Source organism: Gopherus flavomarginatus, chromosome 4 (genome assembly GCF_025201925.1).
Source record: "Gopherus flavomarginatus isolate rGopFla2 chromosome 4, rGopFla2.mat.asm, whole genome shotgun sequence".
In the NCBI taxonomy this organism is placed as follows: Eukaryota; Metazoa; Chordata; order Testudines; family Testudinidae; genus Gopherus; species Gopherus flavomarginatus.
Window position 1 is genome coordinate 58306863 of NC_066620.1, and position 11362 is coordinate 58318224.

General features: G+C 47.9%; 1 protein-coding gene across 2 annotated transcripts in view; it reads right to left on the reverse strand.

Moving 5' to 3' along the window:
• EHD3 (EH domain containing 3) overlaps positions 1-6263 on the reverse strand; it is a 35381-nt gene extending 29118 nt beyond the window's left edge. Inside the window, exon 1 of one of the 2 annotated variants that reach the window (XM_050948563.1) lies at positions 5253-6263. In XM_050948563.1, coding sequence (XP_050804520.1) covers positions 5253-5479 — 227 coding nt within the window. In that variant the 5' untranslated portion in view covers positions 5480-6263. The remainder of the gene's footprint in view (positions 1-5252) is intronic. The other variant, XM_050948564.1, reaches the window with a different exon arrangement.
• Positions 6264-11362: the final 5099 nt, after the last annotated feature.

Consider the following 11362-nt stretch of genomic DNA (forward strand, 5'->3'; position numbering starts at 1 on the left):
CCAGATGTAGGCAACCTATGGCACATTGCCAAAGGCGGCAGACAAGCTGATTTTCAGTGGCACTCAAACTGCCCAGGTCCTGGCCACCAGTCTGGAGGGCTCTGCATTTTAATTTAATTGAAGCTTCTTAAACATTTAAAAAACCTTATTTACTTTACATACAACAAGAGTTTAGTTATATATTATAGACTTAAAGAAAGAGACCTTCTAAAAATGTTAAAATGTATTACTGGCACGTGAAACCTTAAATTAGAGTGAATAAATGAAGACTTGGCACACACTTCTGAAAGGTTGCCGACCCCTGCTCTAGACCAATAGCATAGCCCTAAGATACTTTTGTTTCTATTGGCTTTCCTCTAATCTTTTTGCAATGTTTTTTATCTGAGCCAATATACACAAAAGTTCTCTCCACACAGACCTAGATTGAATCCACAGAGTTAGATATTTTAGAATTCCTACTTTAAAATGCGATAGGAAAATAGATATTATAGTCTGAGGAGATAAAGGCATCAAGAGGACTTAGGTGCCTTTTGAAGACCTCCACCATGACCTTTAACTTTGCAATAAAATCATTTTTACATTTCTTTCTGTGATGCACAAGCACCATGACAACATGCAACTATTCTGTGAATACAGACTTTAAAAAAGCCTCTGGTTTCACCTTTGTTACAGACAAGACCTCTAAGAAAGAAGCAGCAAATAATGATCCTCTTCTACTTGGAATGGATGAATTTTATCACATCCTCACTCATCTAGTAACCCCCTCAACTGTTTTTGTTTATTATATAAAACACTTAAAAAAACCCCAAGAACACAAACAGATACAAAAGGAGTTACAAGTTAAAGCTAATTGATGTGCAACAAGTGGTATGAAATCAAACTGATGAAGTGGATTCTAAGATACTAAAGAATTTACACTGCGCAGGGAGAACTCTCTGGGAGATTTGGGTGCATTGTACAGCAGGGCAACTACTGAACAAGTGTTCTCCTATGCTGTGGGCAAACACAAGGTGATCTACTGAAGTGCTGCGTACACTCGTCTGATGGTCAGTGAAGCAAGGGGCCTGCGCTGAAAGAAGAAAACCAAAACACACTTGTGGGAGTTGGGGTGGTGGGAATTCTATAAATACACAGGCACAGTGAATGTAATGGCTTGTGAAAGGTGCTGGGTGACAGCACCAGTGTTCTCTACCCCTTAAGACTGGGCAGCTGCAGTGCAAGCTTCAACCAGCAGCCACTGTGCCTTAACCCTCAGCAGGGAGACCCCCTGCTAGGGATAAAAGGGAAGACAAATCTCCACTGCCCAGTGGTCTATCAGGTCCAGACTGTCTTGGCAGTCTCTCCAAGGCATGCTTGCAGGCTCCTCTGTTCTAACCCCAGGACACAGCTGCCTCCTGCTAGAAAGGACAGAAGTGCTGATTTTCATGCAAGGATAGGGTGACCAGACAGCAAGTGTGAAAAATCAGGACATGGAGTGGGGGGCAATAGGAGCCTATATAAGAAAAATACCCCAAAATTGGGACTGTCCCTGTAAAATCCGGACATCTGGTCACTCTATGCAAGGATGCTGCAGGATGTGTATGGGGAGGGGAGGGTTGCTTTAGCGATGAGTCAGGCAGGATGCTGTGGCGAGGCAGAGATGATGTAGTGGTTGTAGAGGGGAGGTAGGGAGCAGTGGCTGGAGGGGCAGCTTGGAACTGGCCTGGGGAGCAGAGCATGAGAATGTTTGGAGTGAGGAGATGGCTGCACCAAAGGCAACCTGTGCTGACCGACAGCAGGGCTCTAGCCCCTTGTTTATTTTATTAACGAGGAGGCTGGACCCAGGCCAGAGCTGTTTTTAGCAGAGACTACAGCTCACTAATTAATTAAAATAGTAACATCCTGTCCTGCCGTCCCCTCCCCAAGCAGGAAACATAAAAGGTAATAATGTTGCAGAGCCAGACTCTGATAGGATCCTGCCATCACTGCTAACATCAGACTGGGCTGCTAGTGGTTAAAGGAAGCATTTTTAACTTCCCAGGTAAAAGTGCCAGCTCACAGCATCTCTTCGGGCACGTATGCCCTTTCTGTGGATCTGGAAATTCTGCCAAGGCTACCTTGGGAGGGAATGGGAGGAGTGAGTGATGGGAGAGTTGAAATGTACAAGCTGAAATTCAGGACAGTACATCTTTCACCTAGCAAAATAAGGCTCAGTCCCCTGCGTCTCCAAAGGCAGACAAGAGAACAGTCTGATTCCACCAAAACCAAAGGGAGCAGTTCAGTCTCACTTCACCGACTTCCAAACATGCAGCAAGCCTCCCCCCTGCCGGGCCGCTAGAAATATTTCACAGATGACCTTGATTGTCTTGTTTCTACCCCCACCTCCAGATACAGCAAGAGTCTGATCACAAGATGCTGCCGCTTAGCCCTTGAGAGGGAGAGACCCCCCTTAACATTTCATCTGGATCTAAACCTTGACTATAGATGGCCCCCTTCAGCTTTCAGGGAGGAGGCTTGGGGTGCAAACCCAAATTTTGTGGCTTAGGTCCTGTTTGTCGCTGGGAGCTCCTTAAATCAGTGCTCTGAGACTCAATGGTCAGGTATCTGAGTTTTATTGATCATATTTGCACAGCACAGCACAACAGGACTGAGTAATCTCTCCAAGCCGTACCCTGAAGCACAAAGATAAGAAGGATTCTCTGGGGGGAGCCTGTCCTTTCATTGTTCCAGAGTCCCGCTCAAAAATCTGGAGGGGAATGTCCCCAGGATGGGTCAGAGCCATTGCTAGTTTCATCCTAATGCTGAGGCAGAGGAGTTGTCTCTTACCTCTCTGCTGTTGTGGTTAGTCTGGATAAAAGCATCAGAAGCTATCTGGACCCACAGGGTCTGCAAGCTCGGGCTGGAAACCTCTAAAAAGCTTCCTGGCATTTCCTGCTTCCGACAGGCTGGAACTACCTGGAGACCAGCCTCTTACTTTATTTTATGGTTTTGTATCCAGTCCCAGCACCCCTACATCCCCCGAATTACACCCACCACCCATTGGCATATGCAGAGGGACAGACACACTTCAAAAGGCCCACTCATCCTCCTGGTGGAGCTGCTGCCGAGAAGAAACAGGCTGGCCTCTTCTGCTCTGCCCAGGACTCCCAAATGTGTTCATCACATCTGTGTCCACAGCAGGAGCAGAAAGCAGAGCAGCCAGGCATGGGGTAACTAATGAGAATTTGCTGCTTCAGGAGAGAAAGCCGACTCACCAAACAAGTGCATCAATCCAAGAGGTGAGGGGATGCTACCTCCTCAGGCCACTAATTATGCCATAGCGATTGTGGAGTCTCACTTGTGTCACCTGGGTGTACTCACCTAGTGAGCAGCCCAGCTCTCAGGCCTGGAGAGAAGAGAGGAATTGAGTGAGAGAGGGGATCTAGGAGGGAAGGCGGGTAGGTGGTGGTGAGTCTTGTGCTGCTGGGGTTAGTGATGGAAGTAGGAGACAGTGTGGGGGGAAGCCAGTGGGGGCTGCAGAGACCAGGGAGGAAGCACTGGGTATATATGGGGGCTGAGAGGCAAAGAGGGAGTGGATGTGCAGGCAGCGAGCTTAGAAGGGAAGAATTAATGACCTCCCCAAATCTGGAGTCAGCTACGCTCCGAAGTGTGGCTGAGGATGAAAATGAGGAGGGATCCAGCATGTGATCCCCACCACACCTTTCAGATCTTCCAAGAAGTCCAAAGCAGAGTTTAAGAACAAAGATTCAGGTCAGGTGTGTGGAGGAGAGGAGGGCAGGGTTAGCTCCCCCAGTCTGGCTTCACTTTATGCAGGGCAATTCCCTCCCCGCACCCAACCCACCTTTAAAAATAATTTCACGAGACCAAGCAAGATCCCTGCACTGTCTGCTTTCTAGCACACAGGGGCCATGCACCAGCCAGGTGGCTGGCTGGGCATTGCAAATTCATTCTGTGTCTCGCTCTTGGTTACAGCACTAGATTGCAGGAATATTAGAACAGGTAAAAATGCCAGCATCCCACAAGGTTGTTCAGGCACAGCCAGTTTCACTGGCCCTCTCCTATTCTCCCCACACTCCTGTTCAAATGTCGGTACAAAGTAAAGCTTCCTCCCAGGTAGATAAAGGGTTGGCCTCACCTCTAGCTTACTGTGGTTTTATGCCCGTGTTACTCCTTTGATTTCAATGCAGTTACCCCAGCATCACACTAGAGATATTCAGTAGTGAATCTGACCCAAGATATTCATCTTGTGAATCCAGAGAGGAAATGGAGAAGGTGCAGCCCAAGTATGATCTGAGGAGAGAGGATACTGGGAGCTGTCCTGGGGTTAGTATCACCGCTGAGGTATATAAGTGGTGCATCTGAATTGACCTGCAATCAAGACCAGCTTATCCTGAGATTGTGAATATGTTTAACCCTCCCTCTGCTGGTCTTCCACCAGAGCTGCTATCTGTCATTAACCTTCCACTGAAATCAGTTCACCTTTAGGATGTACTGGACACCTGCAGCAGCACAGTCAGTACATAGGTGCTAGATGGATCTGAAACAGGTAGGAGGGGCTGCTTTTAGAGCCTTGAAGTTTGACCATCCTTTTTCACACCCACCGCCTCACCCTCCCACCCTTCTTCATAGGGGCACCCCAGGGCACTATACAAAGAAAAAACAATCCTAAAATAATGTAAAAATTATAAATCTCAAAGAACCCACAATAAGTTTTATCCAGGACTTGTCAGTTGAGAAATCAATGAATTCCTAGAGAGAGAAATGTCCACTGTTCCACCACCTTCCAAAAGCCAGAGGGATATTCGATAGAAAGGCCACATTAGGGGTCACGCTTACCATGCACCGAAGCATAAATGTTTTGCAAACCTAATAAAAAAGTGTCAATGCATCTTATTTCTTGTGGGTGATGCCCTAACTCTCCAGCACTTTTGCTGTGGGTCATTTGGTCCTGATCTGAGTAGTGTGCATTCCTGCCATGTTAGAATTTGACTTACCCATTATTTTAAAGAAACAGCTCTGATAATTTCCTATGAAGCAGTCTTTTTGTAAGTCATTGGTGGCTGGCACCACAGGAGATGAATGAAAGAGAACCAGGGCTGTTCTTGCCCTCAAACATAAGCAAAAGAATACAATTGGCCAAAACCTGCCCTGGGAGAGACCCGTACCACCCCTATTGACAGTGATGGGAATTGTATGTGTATCAGACAGCAAAACTGGCTGCTTCCACCCCATCAAAACTTTCCACCCCTCAAATAAATAGGTTAAGTTATTACCTGATAAAGGTGGTCTTCCCAGTTGAATACTGCCCCACCAGCAGCACCATTGGCTTATTATCAAAGTCAGCATCTTCCAGGGCTGGCGAATGAAACTCGTGGAATTTGTAGTAGTCTTCCAAAGGGAGCAGCTTGGTTTTGTAGAGCTTTTTGAGACCCTCGCTCACCGTCTGGAACACTTCAGGGTCTTTCCTCCTCCTGTCATCGGTACCCAACCAGCTGAACATGCTGGAATGGCCGGAGAGGGGTCTGCCTTTCAGTGCTCTCTCCTTTTCAGTGAAGCTTGGTCTTCAAAGCACAGAGCAGAAGAGGTATATAGCTCAGCTGGAGCTCTTTCTAGGGAGGGTTCCAGGCAGCAATTCCTAAATTTAGTCTCTGTATATTTGTTTATGTTAAAGCAGCAAATTTCTGTTTATCTCCAGAGGTTGCTGGTTATCCTCTCGGAAACAGCATTCTCTGTAATGCAAAGCAAGACACTAGGGCGGGATGCAGTGGAGAGGGGGGGATGAAATACCCGTAGCGGCTGCAAAACAACGTCCTTTTTCTTGCATCAATGGAAGATGAGATGACTCCCCTTGATTTCCTCCAGGATCTCTCGTTATCCACAACTGGAGTTTTGATTGTTTTGTTGTTTTAAATCTGCAATAGGTAGGCTTTTTTAAGCATTTGCATAAAAACTCATCTTGAATTGCAATTATAATGCAAAAGGAAACCCCCCCCCCCAGCCCGGTTTGCGAGGCAGTTAAAAGCTAAACTTCATTCACTCTCTCCTTTCAGATCGTAGAAGTGGGACTGAGGCGCCGATTTGCTCCCGGAGGGTGCATACTGCAGCTCTGGAGAAGAGGTGGCTGACTCACAACAGCATCCTCCCCTGGTGCCGCAGCTGGGGTTTAAATGCCAGCCTTTCAGGAAATTGACAAGCGACGGAAGTCATCAGCTCCTGGCAAGGTCTGGCCTTTCTCGCGGGCAGGGTGAGGCTGAGCAGGGAAGCACCATGTTTGGAGGAGGAGCTGGCTTTGCTCCTGCTCAGGGTTTGCTGGGCATGGTCAGATTGCAAGCTGCGATCAAGCACAAAGTCATCTCGGGGGTGGGAGAGGATCAGGACACAGCGCCCTCTGGAGGGAGACGCAAGGATCTCGATTAGCAGATTACACAGAGACACGGTTTATTGATTTAAAATACTTCGTTTTTCATTTTTAATCTGGCATACATTGGCATAGCTCCACTGACTGCAAAAGTGATGTGACGAGGCAGGTCTGGTTAGAATCTGGACTGTAATGTATGTGTATTATGGTGCTTGTCATCCCAAAGAATCTAGAATGACAGAGCTCTTTAACTGTATATCTACTTGCGTGAGAGAGAAGCCTTAGGATCTTTCATACTGCCTCCAAAATGTACCTCAGTTCTGACCCATAGGAATGACCTCTGGGGTCGAGAAGGTAGTTCAGTTTCAAAGGCCTCTTTGGGCTTTGATGTCTTCGCAGAGCCTGCCAGCAACGTTGTATTGTGGTGGATTTCATTTTTATACGTAAAAAAAATAGGAGTAGTTGTGGCACCTTAGAGACTAACAAATTTATTTGAGCATAAGCTTTTGTGGGCTACAGCCCACTTCATCGGATGCATAGACTGGAACATACAGCAAGAAGATATTTATACATACAGAGAACATGAAAAAGTGAAAGTAGCCATACCAACTGTAAGAGGCCAATAAATTGAGATGAGCTGTCATCAGAAGGAGAAAAAAAGGCTATTGAAGTAATAATCGAGATGACCAGTAGAAGGTGTGAGGATACTTAACATGGGGAAATAGACTGGAGTAATGGACCAACCATTCCCAGTCTTTGTTCAAACCTAAATTAATTGTATCTAATTTGCATATCAGCTGCATATCAGTGCTCTGGTGCCAAGATAGGGACATGGGTTCCATCTATCGCTCCACCACAGTTAGGGAATCCCATTGCAGCAAAGCCATCCACTATGACCTGCACATTTCCCAGAGTCACTGCCCTTGATATCAGCAGATCTTTTATTGCGTGGGCTACTTGGATCACAGCAGCCCCCACAATAGATTTGCCCACTCCAAATTGATGCCCGACTGACCAATAGCTATCTGGCGTTGCAAGCTTCCACAGGGCTGTCACCACTCGCTTCTCAACTGTGAGGGCTGCTCTTATATTGCTATTCTGGGTGCTTCAGGGCAGGGGAAAGCAAGTCACAAGGTTCCATGAAAGTGCCCTTACGCATGCGAAAGTTTCACAGCCACTGGGAATTGTCCCAGACCTGCAACACTATGTGATCCCACCAGTCTGTGTTTGTTTCCTGGGCCCAGAATCAGCGTTCCACCGCATGAACCTGCCCCATTAACATTATGATGTGCACAGTGCCAGGGCCCGTACTTTGCGAGAAGTCTATGTCCATGTCTATGTCCTCATCACTCTTGTCACCGCCCTGCCGTCGCCTCCTTGCCTAGTTTTGCTTTGGCAGGTTCTGGCTCTGCATATACTCCAGGATACTGCGCATGGTGTTTACAGTGCTCATAATTGCTGCGGTGATCTGAGTGGGCTCCATGATCCCAGTGCTATGGTGTCTGGGCTGAAAAAAGGCGCGAAACAATTGTCTGTTGTGACGGAGGGCAGGGTGACTGACGACATGGCTTACAGGGAATTACAGTCCACAAAGGGGGTGGCTTTGCATCAGTGAGAAACACAAACAACTGTCACACAGAATGGCCCCCTCAAGGATCGAACTCAAAACCCTGGGTTTAGCAGGCCGTTGATTTCACGGAGGAAGGGAGGGAGGAAGCAAATGAATACAAAACAAATCGAGTCTATTTCTTATTTTGATCCACTCCATCTATCTTTTACATCTTTAGGGTGGCAGCAGATGGTGCACTTCGACAGCTAGTCATCATCAGTTCCTGGGTGCTCGGCAGAAGATGCTGCATTATAACTGCTAGCTGTCATCATCCTGAGTGCTTGGCAGAAGATGGGAATGACCTGGCTGAGTCACTCCCATGTCTGCCCAGGTGCCCCTGACCGTTCTCACCGAGGTCGGTTAAAAGAGCACCCAGGAATATGACAATGATGGCTACCGATCGTAATGCATCATCTGCAGCATTGAAAAGTACCGCTTTCGGTTTATGTACTCGCTGGCTTGGTGCTCCAGTGATATGCAGCTGCTGAACTTGAAACATCAACGTGGGATGGCTGGGAAAGGTACATGTCGCTCACTTCTTCAGGAACTCTGGTCTGTTTCAAAAGCTGCAGGAAGAGACTTTCTTCCCAGACCAGAAAATGACCATTGGGGATGTTGAAATGCTTATAGTTATCCTTGGGGACCCAGCCTACCCCTTGATGCCGTGGCTCATGAAGCCATACGGAGGCAGCCTGGACAGTAGTCAAGAGCTGTTCAACTATAGGCTGAGCAAGTGCAGAATGGCGGTAGAATGTGCATTTGGACATTTAAAAGCACGTTAGTGCACGTTACTGACTTGGATAGACCTCAGCGAAAGCAATATTCCCATTGTTATTACTGCTTGCTGTGTGCTCCACAATATCTGTGAGAGTAAGGGGGAGACGTTTATGTGGGGTGGGAGGTTGAGGCAAATCACCTGGCCACTGATTATGCACAGTCAGACACCAGGGCGGTTAGAAGAGCACAGCAGGATGCGCTGTGCATCAGAGAAACTTTGAAAACCAGTTTCACGACTGGCCCGGCTACGGTGTGAAAGTTCTGTTTGTTTCTCCTTGATGACTCTCCCCCCTCCCCCTGGTTCACTCTACTTTCCGGTAAGCTAAACACCCTCCCCTCCCCCCTTCGATCACTGCTTGCAGAGGCAATAAAGTCATTGTTGCTTCATATTTATGCATTCTTTATTAATTAATCACACAAATGGGGGATAACTGCCAAGGTAGCCTGGAAGGGGGGAGGCGGAGGGAAGGACAAGGCCACACTGAACTTTAAAACTTAAACTTAAAAACTTTAAAACTTATTGAGGGCCAGCCTTCTGTTGCTTGGGAAATCCTCTGGGGTGGAGTGGCTGGGTGGCCGGAGGCCAGGGCAGATTAATCATTAAACATGCTTTCTTTTAAACCTTGTGTAATATTTACAAAGGTACACTCACCAGAGGTCCCTTCTCCACCTACAGGGTCCGTGAGCATGCCTTGGGTGGGTCCGGGGGGTACTGGCTCCAGGTCCAGGGTGAAAAACATATCTTGGCTGTTGGGAAAACCGGTGTCTCTGCTTCCTTGCTGTGAGCTATCTTCAATCTCTTCATCATCATCTTCCTCCTCCCCCAAACCCGCTTTCTTGTTGTGTGATTCTCCATTGACGGAGTCAAAGCACAGGGTTGGGGTAGTGGTGGCTGCACCCCCTAGCATGGCATGCCGCTCAGCATAGAAGCAGCATGTCTGTGGCTCTGCCCTGGACCTTCCGTTTGCCTCTCTGGTTTTGTGATAGGTTTGCCTTAGCTCCTTAATTTTCATGCGGCAGTGCTGCGCATCCCTGTTATGGCCTCTGTCCTTCATGCCCTTTGAGACTTTTTCTAATGTTTTGGCATTTCGTTTACTGCAACGGAGTTCAGCTAGCATGGATTCGTCTCCTCATATGGTGAGAAGATCCCATACTTCCCGTTCAGTCCATGCTGGAGCTCTTTTGCGATTCTGGGACTCCATCATGGTCACCTCTGTTGATGAGATCTGCACTCACCTGCACCTTGCCATGCTGGCTAGACAGGAAATGAGTTTCAAAAGTTTGTGGGCCTTTTCCTGTCTACCTGCCCAGTGCATCTGAGTTGAGAGTGCTGTCCAGAGCAGTCACAATGGAGCACTCTGGGATAGCTCCCAGAGGCCAATACTGTCGAATTGCATCCACACTACCCCAAATTCGACCCAGCGAAGCCGATTTCAGCACTAATTCCCTCAGTAGAGGTGGAGTAAAGAAATCAATTTAAAGAGCCCTTTAAGTCGGAAATAAGGGCTTTGTCGTGTGGATGGGTCCAGGCTTAAATCGAAGTAACACTGCTAAATTCGACCTAAAATCGTAGTGTAGACCAGGCCTCTGTTAAATTCTGCTTCTGGTATTATTACATCTTACCAACCTAAATTTCCCTTGCTGTTTCAAATGGATATTGTTTTCTTTGTTTCCTGTTTAAACCTGTTCCTTGTGTTGATGTTAAACAGCTACAAGGCTCCACTCCAGGGTGGATATATTTTAGTGCTGGGTGAAGTGAACATTATTTGTATGTATCCTTTGTCTATCCCACAGGAACATACATCTAATATCCATGAGATTAGTGGATGAAAAATGCTAGGAAAATACTAATTCTTTAGGTCTAACAGCCACTATGATTATCTCTATTTCTATCTTAAAAGTATAGACATTAAATAATGGCCACAAACTTTGTGTCATTAAATTTGTCAGGTAGCTGGACATATCATACCTCAGGAGATTAAACACACTGGAAGTCAAGCATTTGGTATTCTGTCCCCGGCTTGACCCCCCTGGCTCCTTTGTAGTACATGGAGGCTTGGCCAGGTGGCTCTGTGCGCTACCCCATCCACAGGTGCACCCCGCAGCTCCCATTGGCCGCGGTTCCCAGCCAATGGGAGCTTCAGGGCTGGCGCCTGGCCGCACCTCAGAGCTGGAGAGGGGACATGCTTCTGGGAGCTGCTTGTGGTAGGTGCTGCCCAGAGCCTGCACCCTGAGCCTTTCAGTGCCCCAATCTCCTGCCACAGTCCTGATCCCCCTCCTGCCCTCTGAACTCCTCAATCCCAGTCCAGAGTCCCCTCTTGCACCCCAAGCCCCTCATCCCCAATCTCACCTCAGAGCCCACGCCCCCAGCCAGAGCCCTCACCCCCTCCCCATGCCCCAACAGCCTGCCCCATCCCAGAACCCCCTCCCACCCTCTGAACCCATTGGTCCCAGCCCGCAGCACCCTCCTGCACCCCAAACCACTCATTACTAGCCGTACCCCAGAGCCCACACCCCCAGTTGGAGCCCTCACACTCCTCCCCATACCCCAACTCTCTGCCCCAGCCCTGATTTCCCCCTCCAATCCTCTGAACCTCTTGGTCCCAGCCTGGAACCCACTACTGCACCCCAAACCCCTC